The 15,346-nt window shown below is 45.5% G+C and overlaps 1 protein-coding gene across 2 annotated transcripts; it reads left to right on the top strand.

The window, feature by feature from the left end:
* Positions 1 to 221: 221 nt before the first annotated feature.
* On the top strand, positions 222 to 13,705 carry LOC139415970 (splicing factor 3B subunit 2-like). Of its 2 annotated transcripts, none has more exons than XM_071164174.1 (22): positions 222 to 493; positions 986 to 1,032; positions 1,134 to 1,193; positions 1,452 to 1,679; positions 2,173 to 2,235; positions 3,574 to 3,697; positions 4,000 to 4,157; positions 4,553 to 4,661; positions 4,936 to 5,036; positions 7,135 to 7,335; positions 7,632 to 7,748; positions 8,000 to 8,080; positions 8,294 to 8,521; positions 8,757 to 8,906; positions 9,176 to 9,265; positions 9,477 to 9,584; positions 9,894 to 10,001; positions 10,180 to 10,322; positions 11,175 to 11,276; positions 11,406 to 11,505; positions 12,062 to 12,253; positions 13,213 to 13,705. In XM_071164174.1, exons 1-22 carry the CDS (start codon positions 364 to 366, stop codon positions 13,282 to 13,284), a joined length of 2,712 nt encoding a protein of 903 aa, XP_071020275.1. In that variant the 5' UTR covers positions 222 to 363; the 3' UTR covers positions 13,285 to 13,705. The 2 variants fall into 2 exon arrangements, with proteins under 2 accessions (XP_071020275.1, XP_071020274.1); XM_071164173.1 differs by having other exon boundaries at positions 256 to 493; positions 1,134 to 1,217.
* Positions 13,706 to 15,346: the final 1,641 nt, after the last annotated feature.

Here is a 15,346-nt window from a genome sequence, read left to right as displayed (position 1 = left end):
AGTTACATAGCATTGTAACTATATTCCCCATGTATTATTATATTCCCCACATAATATTCCCCATATAATGTTAACGTGGAGCCAACATGGCTGCCATAGAATGTTGTAGTGTCGTATTAATGCATCATATTGCGGAAACTGCATTGCCAAAAACTCTCCAAATCCATGTCTCTGCTATCATCTAGTGGTTGTAATTTGGAAACGCAGTTATTCCTCTTACCACTGACTACATTACCCAGATTTCTCCAACTGCTTATTCCGGTATAGTGAAATTTCCCATCGTGCCTTTCGAGATTCGTCTGGTTCTCGTTGCTGTCGTTTCTGTTGTTTCTGTAGAGAGCCATTGATCGGTAGAATTTCGAGATGGCATCTGACGGACCGCCGGGGACCGAACCTATCCCCTCCGACTTGGGGAGCTCTGTGGCGGCCCTCAATACATGGACCAACCCAGAGCTTCAGGCCAAGCTAGGCGAGCTAGGCGCACCCAACATGGGTAAGAAGCCGAAGTCGGAGCAGCAGGCTTTAAATGGGACGAATGCGTGCATTGTGTGTAGCAAGCCTGCTAGCTACTATAGCTTGTTGCTAACAGGTTATCCATAGTTCCGCGGCAAGTTAGCTAGCTACATAGCAGGCCTTCGTGGAATTAAATGAGAGTGTAAATTATCAGCTAGTTACCTACATACAAACTATATTACACGTTTGTTCACCACCTCTACGAAGATAATTTTGCTTACGAATGTCTATTCGTTAGCTAGCGAACTAGTCAATTTGATTGATAGCTAACAGCTAATCACTCGGGTGTATAATAACTGATAATCTAAAGTGATACTTGATAGTCGCGCACGAGTCGTTGTCAGCATCCGTGCGTGAGCGACTAAGTTGAATTTAAACTTATTTCATTTGTAATTAAATCATTGTTTGTTGTTGTCCTATGTTAGTTAGTGTTCATTGTTGGTTTACAGTTATTATTTCCCTCCTTCCTCAGGTCCCAGAGAGGAGATGCTGGACAGGCTTAAGGGATACATGATGCAGGTCAGTTGTATGTGTGTGTTAGTGCATGTGTGAGAGGGTGAGTGGAGTGTACTTCATCTGTCAATATGATCGGTGTGTATCTGTGTTTCCCCCCCACTCAGACTGGAATGATGCTCAGCAAACCCAACCTAGGGAGTGATGATAAACCTATGACCCCGCAGGTCAGCACCAACCGACCCTATAAGGTTTTTAGACAGTCTAATCGAATCTCATTCTTACATTTCATCACTGGAATTATTTAGCTATAAACTCTGTAGTAGTTCATCAATCTGTCATGAACAGGACCAGGAGTTTTACCTTGACTGTGATCTGACCAGGAATACGTTTTCCTGGTTCTCACATGGTCCAGGAAAAAACACTTACTGTAATGGAAAACAACTTAACTAACAACCAGCTTTCTTTCCTTCCTCCCCCCCCAGATGCCAGGAATCCCCCCCATGCCCCCGATGCCCATGCCCCCCATGCCTCCTGGAATGGGTATGCTCCAGGCAATGAGCATGATGGCAGGTGGACCCCCTCCACCAGGGATGCGTATGGGCATGGAGCCTCCAGGCATGCCCCCCGGCCTCTCCCAGGAGGACCAGCTGAAGATGGTGCAGCAGAGGGCTGCCATGATGATGCAGCACGAGGAGAGGGCCAAGCAGCAGGTATGATCTTGGCCTGCATTCAGTAAGCCTTTTGGAGTAGCAGTGCTGGTCTAGGATCAGTCTTGTAGATTATAATATTTGAAGAGCGTATGGACAGATAATACCTGATCCTAGACTCGAGTAGGATGTTGAATTGTCATATACACCGCATAGGTGCAGTGAAATGTGTTGTTTTACAGGGTCGGCCGTAGTACCACGCCCCTGGAGCAAATTAGTGTTAAGTGCTAAGGCACATCAACAGATTTTTCACCTTGTCGGCTCGGGTATTCAAACCAGCGACCTCTCGGCTACTGGCCCAACGCTGTAACCACTAGGCTACCTGCCACAAGTGTATGGCCTCAGACCCCCAAACATGGTCCCACATTGTGCCCTGGATTTTACCTGAGTAAGGAAATACTCCAGGTCCTAGTTGTAATGTAGTCTGCCTTCTATTGCAATGGGAAGGAAGAGGAGTTCTGATATAGATTTGCCATTTTGTGTGTGTGTATTTCAGGGGGAGTCCCGTGCTATGGAAGAGCACATGAAGGAGCAGGAACTTCTGGAGCAGCAGAAAAGGGTAGGACCTGGAGGAGCCTGATTTTCATATCTTTCTCCCATCTAAATGATTTGTCAGTAGTGTTATCACAACCAATCCCAAAGTTATCATACAGCTGCTTTACCTTGCCTGGAAGTTGAAACATATCTCTCTTCTCCCTCCATGTCTCCTCACTCCTCTCTCTCCCTCCTCCCTCCTCTCTCTCTCTCCTCCCTCCTCTCTCTCTCTCCTCCCTCCTCTCTCCTCCCTCCATGTCTCCTCTCTCTCCTCCCTCCATGTCTCCTCTCTCTCCTCCCTCCATGTCTCCTCTCTCCTCCCTCCTCTCTCTCCTCCCTCCATGTCTCCTCTCTCTCCTCCCTCCATGTCTCCTCTCTCTCCTCCCTCCTCTCTCTCCTCCCTCCATGTCTCCTTTCTCTCCTCCCTCCATGTCTCCTCACTCCTCTCTCTCCTCCCTCCATGTCTCCTCTCTCCTCTCTCTCCTCCTTCCATGTCTCCTTTCTCTCCTCCCTCCATGTCGCCTCTCTCTCCTCACTCCATGTCTCCTCTCTCTCCTCCCTCCATGTCTCCTCTCTCTCCTCTCTCTCCTCCCTCCATGTCTCCTCTCTCCTCCCTCCATGTCTCCTCTCTCCTCCCTCCATGTCTCCTCTCTCCTCCCTCCATGTCTCCTCTCTCTCCTCCCTCCATGTCTCCTCTCTCTCCTCCCTCCATGTCTCCTCTCTCCTCCCTCCATGTCTCCTCTCTCTCCTCCCTCCATGTCTCCTCTCTCCTCCCTCCATGTCTCCTCCCTCCATGTCTCCTCTCTCTCCTCCCTCCATGTCTCCTCTCTCTCCTCCCTCCATGTCTCCTCTCTCTCCTCCCTCCATGTCTCCTCTCTCCTCCCTCCATGTCTCCTCCCTCCATGTCTCCTCTCTCCTCTCTCTCCTCCCTCCATGTCTCCTCTCTCCTCCCTCCATGTCTCCTCTCTCCTCCCTCCATGTCTCCTCTCTCCTCCCTCCATGTCTCCTCTCTCCTCCCTCCATGTCTCCTCCCTCCATGTCTCCTCTCTCCTCCCTCCATGTCTCCTCTCTCCTCCCCCCATGTCTCCTCCCTCCATGTTTCCTCTCTCCTCCCTCCATGTCTCCTCTCTCCTCCCTCCATGTCTCCTCCCTCCATGTTTCCTCTCTCCTCCCTCCATGTCTCCTCTCTCCTCCCTCCATGTCTCCTCTCTCCTCCCTCCATGTCTCCTCTCTCCTCCCTCCATGTCTCCTCTCTCCTCCCTCCATGTCTCCTCCCTCCATGTCTCCTCTCTCCTCCCTCCATGTCTCCTCTCTCCTCCCTCCATGTCTCCTCCCTCCATGTTTCCTCTCTCCCCTCTGTCAGGCGGCGGTGATGCTGGAACATGAGAGGCAGCAGGAGCTGGCTAAGAGGCAGCATGGAGGACCAGGGCCAAGGATGTCTGACCCAGGGTCACGACCACCTGGCATGATGCCCCCCATGATGAGAGGTCAGTCCTTGGCCTGCCATCAACACTAAAATGTCAATATAACTTCCAATACAACTTTGTGTCTCAAGGGGGAATTGATTTGTCTACAGCGCACACTTTGTAGACAGCACATACTCACACATAGTAACCCATATTAGCTTAACACAGTCACTATCCCAATCTAAACATATCCAATGGCATTCCTTTCTATTTTTAAGAACGGTGTGAAGGCTGTTAAGTCTGTAAAGCTGTTGTGTTGACGGTGACACACACCTGGTACATTGGTGTTGTTGGTCTCAGTTGAGATCTGGGTGTTGTTGTAGGTGTGAACCCTCCTGGAATGAACCCACCCCCTCCTGGAATGAATCCCCCCCCTCCTGGAATGAATCCTGGTGGAATGAACCCACCTCCTCCTGGAATGTCCATGATGCATACCCAGAGACAGAGAGTTCCCCCTCCACCTGGAGAGGACGCCAGAGAGGTACGAACCACAGGGTTTCCCCCACCACTGCTTAATCGTTACCGCACTCCAAAAGATATAATCAAATATTATTTTTGTTGTTGTTAGAAAATGATTTTCATGGTGGTTATTTTATTATTATTTTTTAAACAACTAAAACCAGATATAATGTATGTCGAAAAGATAATGGAGCTATATATTTTTAAACACGATCGTCTTTGAAAATGAACAATCACCAAAATAAAAATGTATCCGTTAGGGAGAATCTAAAATTCCAAAAATGTCATGTCATGGGGCCCCCATTGATTTTGTTATCGTCTTTGAGTCACTCAGAGGGCATAATAACACAGGATAAGCCATGGCAGAATACAGTTGCATCCGTCTAATCTCTGTATTCCTGGCGTTGTGTGTGTCAGGTGTGGCAGGGAGAGGATGTGGGTGTCGGTCCTAAGATCCCCCAGGCTCTGGAAAAGATTCTCCAACTGAAGGAGATCAGACAGGAGCAGCTCGGCGCCACCCCCACAGGTGAGAACCTGGAACTACACACTGGCGGAATGAATCATGGCCCGTATTTGGAGTAGGAGTACTGATCTAGGATCAGTTTCGCCTTTTAGGATCATACTTTATAGATCAGAACTCATACTTTGAGACACTTTGTGAATAAAAGCCCAGATGCACCGAGAGTGCCTGATATCATCCCAATGGAACTACTGCAGTCTTAGTAATATTGTCCTGGGTTAAGAGCCCTGTTGGACCTTGACCTGACCAGTGAATGTTCTCTGTGTTTTCTATCTTCCAGAAGAGGAGGAGGAGGAGAGCCCAGAGATGGAGATGAACAACTCCTCCGCTGCCGTCCTGTCTGAGACTGAAGAGGACGACGGTTCTCTCTCTAAGAAAGACGTGAGTGTTGTATTAATTCCCCTCATCCCACCCTGCTGTCTTTGGTTGAAACTCAATTGTGTTTCCTTGATTGCTCATGTCCTCTCGCCTCCTCAAAATGTATCGGAGGATAATGTCCAAGGGGAGGAACCTTGGATATTTCCCTCCAATGTGTTTTGAGAAGGATGTGAGGGGAGAGGCCATGAAGAGTCAAGAAAAGACTGTTGAGATTCATCCTGTTACTCCTGAAGCTCAGAGGGTCAGGGGTCAAGTTGGCATGACTCGTATTGATAACCTGCTTGATAGGGAAGCTTCTGATTCAATCTACGTACGCTCTTAGAGGCATGAGGAGTAGGAAACAGTGTCAGTTAGCGCTGGGCGATGTGGACAAAATATTATATTACGGGATTAAAAATAAGAATAATTATATTTGACGGTATTTTTAGTTTTTGAATAATAAAAGTTGTACATTTGCTTTATGAGTAGTGAGCGATCCCAGGGTGGCAACACAGAATATATATATATATGTGATTTCAATGAGTCTTTCTTCACTCTGATTGTTTTATACTGTTCAATTCAACTTCAACCAAAACAAATTTCAGCACTTTTACCATTTCTGCATTTCCTGCACTGCAGTTGTCATACTTGAGTAAAAGTACAGATACGTTAATAGAAAATTACTCAAGTAAAAGTGAGTCACCCAGTAAAATACTACTTGAGTAAAAGTATCAAAAGTAAATGTAATTTATAAAATGTACTTAAGTATCAAAACTAAAGGTATAAACAATTTCAAATTCCTTATATTAAGAAGAAACCAGATTGTACCATTTTCTTTATTTTTTATATTTACAGATAGCCAGTGGCACACTCCAAAACTCAGACATGATTTACAAACAAAGTATTTGTGTTTAGTGAGTCCGCCCAGGGATGTTCTCTTGTCAAGTGTGTGAATTAGACCATTTTCATGTCCTGCTAAGCATTCAAAATGTAACGAGTACTTTTAGGTGTCAGGGAAAATGTACAGTATTTTCTTTAAGAATGTAGTGAAGTAAAAGTTGTAAAAAATAGTGAAGATACCAAAAAAAGTACAAATACTTAAAAGTACTACTTAAGTACTTTACACCACTGCTCAATTGAGATAATTTCCACACTACCACGTAGGGCTGCACGATATGGGCAAATAATCTAGGACTTATTTTTAACCAAATGTTGCAATTGCGATTGGACTTGTAAATTAGAGCAAAACTGTTGGAATCATGGGAATAGAATGACTATTCTATAGTTAGCATATAATAGTGGGCACTTTGAATACAGTGTTGTTTGAGATGACAATTTATAAAGATGCCAGGAAGGAGTTATTGTGACAGGTTAGGAACTAAAGTGTTGATAAATGTTTCCTAGGGGACCCTATAAGCTTTGGCTACATTGCATGTTTTTTTCTTAGCTACTTGATATAGCTAACATATTCTTGCTTTGCATATTCCTCTTTGATTTAGAAGATACTGTTGCACAAACAACATGCTGATTTAGGTCTACACCATCACTGGTGTTATCAGGCTGTATTAGCTAGCTACGTTTGCTCTGACTCAGTACATTTATTAGCTAGCTAGCTATTATCATTAGCGGCTAACAATTAGCGTCTCACAAGATTTAGGGCAACTTGCTAAGAAAATACAAACTAGCTGTTTGCTGACGTAAGAAACACAAAGTAATAGTGTCATTATAGAACACTAGTGGTTTTATATTAAGAAGTAAAGTGAAAACAGCATTGTTGTCGTCAACATTGTTACATTTGCTGCATTGACCATGCAGACTGAACACAAGTTGAGGAACATCAAATGTGCTCCTTGAATGACAGGGAGTGGGACTAGGTCTGTGTGGAAAGTGGCATGGAGAGAGAGTGGAGAGGGATGACTCCGGTAGCGGTGTAAACTATAAAAATGAACGTTACACAAGGCGTATCACATTTAACAAACCAAACATTCAAATACTGGTATAGAAGGTAAAGTAAACCGGTCCCTGCATCAATAATGGTATGTCATAAAATACGGTATACCGCCCAGACCTAGTTTCAGTTATTAGCATTTTCATTCTCCCTCTTACATTCTCCCCTTCTCAGAAAAATCGTAAGCGCAGGAACCGTAAGAAGAAGAACAAGAAGAGGCGTGAGCAGGAGAAGAGGGAGCATGCAGAGGAGAAGAAAGAGGAGGATGGAGAGAAGGAGAAAGAGCCTGAGGTGGAGATCGAGTATATTACAGAGGAACCGGAGATCTACGATCCTAACTTCATCTTCTTCAAGAGGATCTTTGAGGCCTTCAAGGTGAGGGCCTCCATTTTAGATATTGTCTTTATGGTTATTTATGAAAAATCTGTCAAAACATCCTAGAGATGTGTCCAGTGTTATTGTTCATATTTAGTGTTTTAATGGCCCGAGAATTAAAGTAAAATCACATCAGGTTCAGTGTACAGACCAGTTCTCAGCGTAGTGGTTTCAAGAACCTCTGAACAAGCATGAAAAGTGAATACTTTTGTTGTGTTGATTTAAGGATGGAATCTGTTTGCGTGTTAGTCTTTTGCTAACAGTTCTAATAAACTGTTTGTCCATCCCTCTCTCAGTTGACTGATGACGTGAAGAAGGAGAAGGAGAAGGAACCGGAGAAGGAGCCGGCTCCTGCTCTAATGAGGAAGAAGGGATTTGAGGAGGAAAAGAAAGACAGCGACGACAGTGACGATGTTAGTATTCATCTCTCCTCTACATTCTCTCCATTCCTGAGCTTGGATGAAAAAATACTTCTCAAACAGGAGTGTTTATATGCTGCGTCATCCCAATTCTCTACCCTAATGCCCTAAGTAGTGTGCACTTGTTTACTTCCCTTTGTGGAGGAAAGGTGAACGATTGGGACACAAAAATAGTGTCATCTTCCAGTGCTCTCTCTCTTGAAGTGTTGACCCTGGAAGTTATCCTCGTGTGTGTGTGTGTACAGGAGATCAGACCAGATGTTCCCAAGATGTCTAAGAAGAAGCTGAGGAGAATGAACAGACTAACTGTGGCTGAACTCAAACAGGTAATACATTTACCTGCTTTTTAAGAGTTAGACATTCTAGCTCCTGTGTATTGATTAAGTTGGTGTAGAAGTTGTTCTGTACCTAACACTTTACTCATAAATGCTTGTCTCTATGAGCTGATTCAGTTTGTGTGGGTGGTCACCGGAGATGTTTTAATAGGAGATTGATAGAGATCTGTGTCTGATGTTGATTTTGACCCCGTCCTCCTCCAGTTGGTGGCGCGTCCTGACGTGGTGGAGATGCACGACGTGACGGCGCAGGAACCCAAGCTGCTGGTTCACCTGAAGGCCACCAGGAACACGGTGCCCGTCCCCCGACACTGGTGCTTCAAGAGGAAGTACCTCCAGGGCAAGAGGGGTATTGAGAAGCCCCCTTTCGAGCTGCCAGAGTTCATCAAGAGGACAGGCATCCAGGAGATGAGAGAAGCTTTACAGGAGAAGGTATATGGTTCTGTCCAATAGAGGGGTAGTAGCACCAGACAGTAGGCACAAGGAGGCACTGGCTGGTGGTTCCAGCTGTTAACACCATGTTCATCTCCCTAGTTTTTGGCTAGCATGAGGAGAATGACCGCTTTTAAAGTATACAAACATGGCCTGTGTATTTTTCTGTTTCACGCGGCGTTTACTTCAAGTTCATTACAAAACATCAATGAATGCTGTGGTACTCTGCTTACAGGAGGATGCCAAGACCATGAAGACCAAGATGAGGGAGAAGGTGCGTCCCAAGATGGGCAAGATCGACATCGACTACCAGAAGCTCCACGACGCCTTCTTCAAGTGGCAGATGAAGCCTAAACTCTCCATCCACGGTGACCTCTACTACGAGGTAAGGATGTCTGACTGCTCAATGGAGGACTCCACTGTATACAGCACCTAACATCAGAAACTCTACTCCTACTTCCTGTTGATTGATTGGACCTTGAATGGAATAATCAGGGCTGTAATTGGTGGTTGGTTTGGGTTTCCCTCAATACCTCCTTGTTGTTGGGTCTTGAATCAACAGATGGTAGTCGGTGTACTCTGCTCTGGTGAATTAATGTTAGGAATGAAATGTTGATTCTTACAATCTGTTTCTCTCGCTCTCCTTCGCTACAGGGGAAGGAGTTTGAGACGAGGCTGAAGGAGAAGAAGCCAGGCGACCTGTCAGATGAGCTGCGTATTGCTCTGGGCATGCCCGTTGGACCGGTCAGTTTTTCAGCCTCATCATTTTCCCAATGTTTTTATAATCCCACTTCTACTTTCACTCTGCTGTGGAAGCCTACGATCCCACGACCACCTTTAATGTTACTGATGGACTTTATAGTTCTGCTTTGTTTTATTGGACTGTAATCATTCATATTGCTGATGCACCATGGTCTTGTCCCATCGCTAAAGTTGTTTCCCCCCGCCCGTGTAGAACTCCCACAAGGTTCCCCCTCCCTGGCTGATCGCCATGCAGAGATACGGCCCCCCTCCCTCCTACCCCAACCTCAAGATCCCCGGGCTCAACTCCCCCATCCCCGAGGTAAGCCTGCCTTAACGCAGACACAGGGCTCCATTCAGTCCGTAGCGCTGAAGAGCTGCGCTAGAAATGTGAAGGCGATGTTCCAGAGAACACGCGCTAGACTTTTAACATTGAAATCGCGCTACAGCGCAGATCTACAGCGCTACGGATTGAATCGAGCCCATCTGCTTTAACAGTTTGTGTCCCCCTGTATTGTGTCCCCCGGGAGACTTTTTCCAATGTAATAAAAGTGTTTATACTGTATTGTGAAGCTTATTACACTGAGACTTTTATTGACCCCCCCACTCTCCTGTTGTCTCTCTCTCTCAGAGCTGTTCGTTCGGTTACCATGCTGGTGGTTGGGGGAAGCCTCCTGTAGATGAGACAGGAAAGCCTCTGTACGGTGATGTGTTCGGGACCAACGCCGTCGACTTCCAGGTGAGATCTTCCTCACACCCCTGTCCGATTCCCCTCATATACACCATACACCCTTAATTTACCATACAACACCACCGTTCCCCCACTGTCACACATTGCTATATCTGACACACCAGCTGTCTGCTTTGGGCCAATGGCCTGTTAACTATTGTCCTATTGTCTACATGTCTGTGTGTAGGCTAAGGCGGAGGAGGAGGAGGTGGATCGTACGCCGTGGGGAGAGCTGGAGCCTTCAGACGAGGAGTCTTCCGAGGAAGAGGAGGAGGACGAGAGTGATGAGGAGAAGCCAGACGAAACCGGCTTCTTCACACCGGCAGACAGGTAGACGTGTCATTAACTGACTGTTTTAAACACATCAAGTTGACATGGACTTGAAACGAACCAGGCTCTCTCTTCTGTTGTATCAATAAGCCGTTGGTCACGTGGAACTAATTACCGGTTGCCATTTGTAGTGGGTTGTGTGTGTTGTCTTGAATACAGTGATCAGTGGTTTATTAACTCTGAGCCTGTGTGTGTGTGTGTTGTCTTGAATACAGTGATCGGTGGTTTATTAACTCTGAGCCTGTGTGTGTGTGTTGTCTTGAATACAGTGATCGGTGGTTTATTAACTCTGAGCCTGTGTGTGTGTGTTGTCTTGAATACAGTGATCGGTGGTTTATTAACTCTGAGCCTGTGTGTGTGTGTGTTGTCTTGAATACAGTGATCGGTGGTTTATTAACTCTGAGCCTGTGTGTGTGTGTTGTCTTGAATACAGTGATCGGTGGTTTATTAACTCTGAGCCTGTGTGTGTGTGTTGTCTTGAATACAGTGATCGGTGGTTTATTAACTCTGAGCCTGTGTGTGTGTGTTGTCTTGAATACAGTGATCGGTGGTTTATTAACTCTGAGCCTGTGTGTGTGTGTTGTCTTGAATACAGTGATCGGTGGTTTATTAACTCTGAGCCTGTGTGTGTGTGTTGTCTTGAATACAGTGATCGGTGGTTTATTAACTCTGAGCCTGTGTGTGTGTGTTGTCTTGAATACAGTGATCGGTGGTTTATTAACTCTGAGCCTGTGTGTGTGTGTGTTGTCTTGAATACAGTGATCGGTGGTTTATTAACTCTGAGCCTGTGTGTGTGTGTTGTCTTGAATACAGTGATCGGTGGTTTATTAACTCTGTGTGTGTGTGTTCCAGTGGTCTGATCACTCCCGGAGGCTTCTCGTCGGTACCTGCTGGTATGGAGACTCCAGAGCTCATTGAGCTGAGGAAGAAGAAGATTGAGGAGGCTATGGACGGGTGAGTGTGTGTGGCCAGGAATAGGTTGTGTGACTATTCACTAATATTTAATTTGTGAGTGTGTGTATTTTTACTGTATTGTGTGTGTTTGTAACATGCGTCTCTGTGTGTGTGTGTGTGTGTGTGTAGGAATGAGACTCCTCAGCTGTTCACGGTGCTCCCAGAGAGGAGAACGGGCTCTGGAGGAGCAGCCATGATGGCATCCACACACATCTACGACGTATCAGGGGTAAGGACAATGGCAAAAACACTGTGTCTGGATAAAGTCGCCCTATCAGAGATCACTACTAAACCTACCACATACCAACCACTGGGGTGTAGGCATGTTAACACTCGTACCAAAAACACAACACATAGTTAGTCCCTTACTCATACATACGCAGAGCATATTTCACTAACAATCACATACATACGTGTATGCACTGGTACTCAAACACATAGCCTCTAGCTGTGTGCTAGCTGGACGGGTATACTTCCAGTCATTGCACAAACGCTAGTTACCATCGGCTCGCGAAACTGCGTCTAACTTCCTTGTAAACCGCACGCGGAGACATACAAATGGTATCCATGAGTTGATCTGACTCTGGGGAAGTAGAAGATTCGTTGCCATCTCTTTAAACACGCCTTTGTGGATGTACACTCATACACTTCTCTACACCTACATGACCCACATACACACTAACTCCCCTATTCCCCACTTTAGGCCAAAAGCAGTACACTACAGGGAATAGGGAACAGTTTCAGATGAGCTTCTTTGTCTCCCGTCTGACTCTCCTCCTCCTCAGGCCATGGCGGGTCGTAAGGCGGGCGGAGGCCAGGAGTTCCAAGGGGTAGAAGTGGCTCTGGCCCCAGAGGAGCTGGAGCTGGACCCCATGGCCATGACCCAGAAGTACGAGGAGCACGTCAGGAACCAGGAGGCCCAGGTGGAGAAGGAGGACTTCAGCGACATGGTGGCCGAGCACGCCGCCAAACAGAAGGTGACCCTGAGACACTGTAACTGTACAGGCCATTTGTTACAGTACAAAACATATAGCTATGGTGCAAAACAGATTTGTGACAATGTTCACTAATGAATACAACCCGGCTCCTTATGATTTGTTAGGTCTTGTAATTGTTTACCACATCCCTCTTTCCTGATCACATTTCTACTCCTCCAGGACACTCATGCTCAGACTAAAACCGATATGACAGTCAGAGAAAGCTCTTCTAGCTGTGACTTGTACTAGACTAGTCAGTATACACACAGTAATGAGGAGCTAGAAAGCCCCGGGGTGAATCTGAGTGATGTGTTCTCGTATCTTCATGTCCTGTCTCCTCGTCTCAAAACACATTGTGGGAGAAAGTCAGTGGTTCCTCCCCTCAGACCTTGTTCTCCAATGCTTTATGAGAGGATGCGAGGAGTCATCCTGGTTAATTATTGCTATAGTTTAGTATTAGCATGAAATGTATTCTGCCACTTGGGGCCAAGATGGGGGTAGGAGAATGTTGGTATGCACTGTGTTGGAAAGGCTCTTTCTCCGGTCCCATATGTAGCAGAATAAATGAACACTAGATGTGAAGATTAGGATCTGATTTTAGTCATTGTTAGTTGAGTGATTAAATCCTATTCAAATTTAATCTGAAACTTTTAGGAATTGTTCTATTTATTTTTTGTATCCACTTTCATAATAGACATTATTGCAAAGTCTTACTTTCTTTTCTCTTGTTGAAATGTTCTCTCTCTGCTTCTGAATATGGCCGTCCTGGGATAGCAGGGTTTTCAGAGTGAAAGCAGTGTGCACATTCCTCCCTTCTTCCTTCTCTCAGCCCTGCAACATGTTGTGACGGGGTTGGAGTCATATGCCACTTTCACTAAGAGGAGAAGGTTTGATTGTAGTGTTAGCCTTGTATGACAATATTAAGACTTTTCTTCTCCATTTCTCTCTCCACCCCACAGCAAAAGAAGAGGAAGGCCCAGCCTCAAGACACACGAGGAGGTGCCAAGAAATACAAAGAGTTCAAGTTTTAGACCACCAATAACGCACCAGGAGGAAATGGGAAGAGAGGACAGGCCGAACAAGACGAGCTCAGATTTGAACCCACACAAAACCATCCGTTAATACAGTTGTCTTTTCCTCTTAATGACAATGATAATGCGTATCTGGCAGGACTGGGGTCAATTCCATTACAATTCCAGTCCATTTTGGAAAATAAACCAAATTCCAATTTTCATAATTGAAGAGAACTGGAATGTTTGTACTTCTGGAATTGAAATGGAATTGAGCCCAACCCTGGTGTTCTGGAGAACTGTTGCCAGGTCTCCACTGTAGGCAGAATTTATATAACCCATCTATTCTGTCCTGTGTGACTACTTTCCATGTAGCTGTGCTTTTCTCTTTTTGTAAATAAAAGACTCCATGTCAATCCAATCTATGGATCCAAATGGTTAATACATTTGAGGGCTAATTGTTTTTCCCTAGGCCACGTGACCCGAAATCACCCATCCCCCACCAAAAACAAGTCACATGGTGAGGGAGGAAAGGCTATAGTAATGTCTTAAATGATCTAAAGCTTTAACACGGTGCTGATACATGGCTGTATGAAGTCATACCTAGCATAACGAACCATGAGCTAACCTCGTATACCCCCTGACCAAGTCAAGGCCACAGCTATGCTGACATAACAACAAGGTGTAGTTCTGGGTTCATCCACCAGGGGCTGACGGAGGATCCAGTGTGACAGTCACCTGACGTCTGGGAAACACTCACTGTGCCCTAAATAACTGATAGCAGTAACCACATGCTGACTCGGTCACTAGTACACACACAATGAGGCTCCACTGCACCATAATGCCTGGCAGGCTTTCTGCAACACTATTCCAGGATTTGTCATCCTAGCGTATGGTAGCCTACTACAACCTCGAAGCCACTTTGTAAAAACATGACTATGTATTATGTAATATATGCCATTTAGCAGACGCTATAATCCAAAGCGATTTAGTCATGTGTGCATACATTTGACGTATGTGTGGTCCCGGGAAAGGATCTTACAACCCATGCTCCACCAAGTGAACCATACAGGACCACATCGGCTAGTCTACTTGAAATACAGGCATCTGCTAAATGACCACCATGTGCAGTGCATTCGGAAACTATTCAGAACCCCTTTTTCTACATTTTGTTACGTTAGAGCCTTATTATAAAATGTATTCATTTCATTTTTCCCTCATCGATCTATACACAATACCCCATAATGACAAAGTGAAAACAGGTTTTTAGAAATGTTGGCAAATTTATAAAATAAAACTGAAATACATTATTTACATAAGTATTCAGACCCTTTGCTATGAGACTCAAAATTGAGCTCAGGTGCATCCTGTTTCCAGATGTTTCTACAATTTGGAGTCCCCTTGTGGTAAATTAAATTGATTGGACATGATTTGGAAAGACACACACATGTCTATATAAGGTCCCACAGTTGACAGTGCATGTCAGAGCAAAAACCAAGCAATGAGGTCGAAGGAATTGTCCGTAGAGCTCCGAGACAGAAGTGTGACGAGGCACAGATCTGGGGAAGGGTACAAAAAAAATTCTGCAGCATTAAAGGTCCGCAAGAACAAAGTGGACTCCATCACTCTTAAATGGAAGAAGATTTCCTAGAGCTGGCTGCCCGGATAAATTGAGCAATCTGGGGAGAAGGGCCTTGGTCAGGGAGGTGACCAAGAACATGATGGTCACTCTGACAGCTCCAGAGTTCTTCTGTGGAGAATCATCCAGAAAGACCACCATCTCTGCAGCAGATGGAAACTACCCCTCAGTAAAAGGCACATGGAGTTTGCCAAAAGGTACCTAAAGAACTCTCAGACAAACAAGATTCTCTGGTCTGATGTAACCAAGATTGAAGTCTTTGCCTGAATGCCAAGCATCATGTCTGGAGGAAACCAGGCACCGCTCATCAATTAGCCAATACCATCCATACGGTGAAGCATGGTGGTGGTAGCAGCATCATGCTGTAGGGATGTTTTTCAGCAGCAGGGACTGGGAGACTAGTCCGGATCGAGGGAAAGATTAACAGAGCAAAGTACAGAGAGA

This window comes from Oncorhynchus clarkii, chromosome 9 (genome assembly GCF_045791955.1).
Source record: "Oncorhynchus clarkii lewisi isolate Uvic-CL-2024 chromosome 9, UVic_Ocla_1.0, whole genome shotgun sequence".
Lineage (NCBI taxonomy): Eukaryota > Metazoa > Chordata > Actinopteri > Salmoniformes > Salmonidae > Oncorhynchus > Oncorhynchus clarkii.
This window is presented reverse-complemented; position numbering and strand designations above follow the sequence as displayed.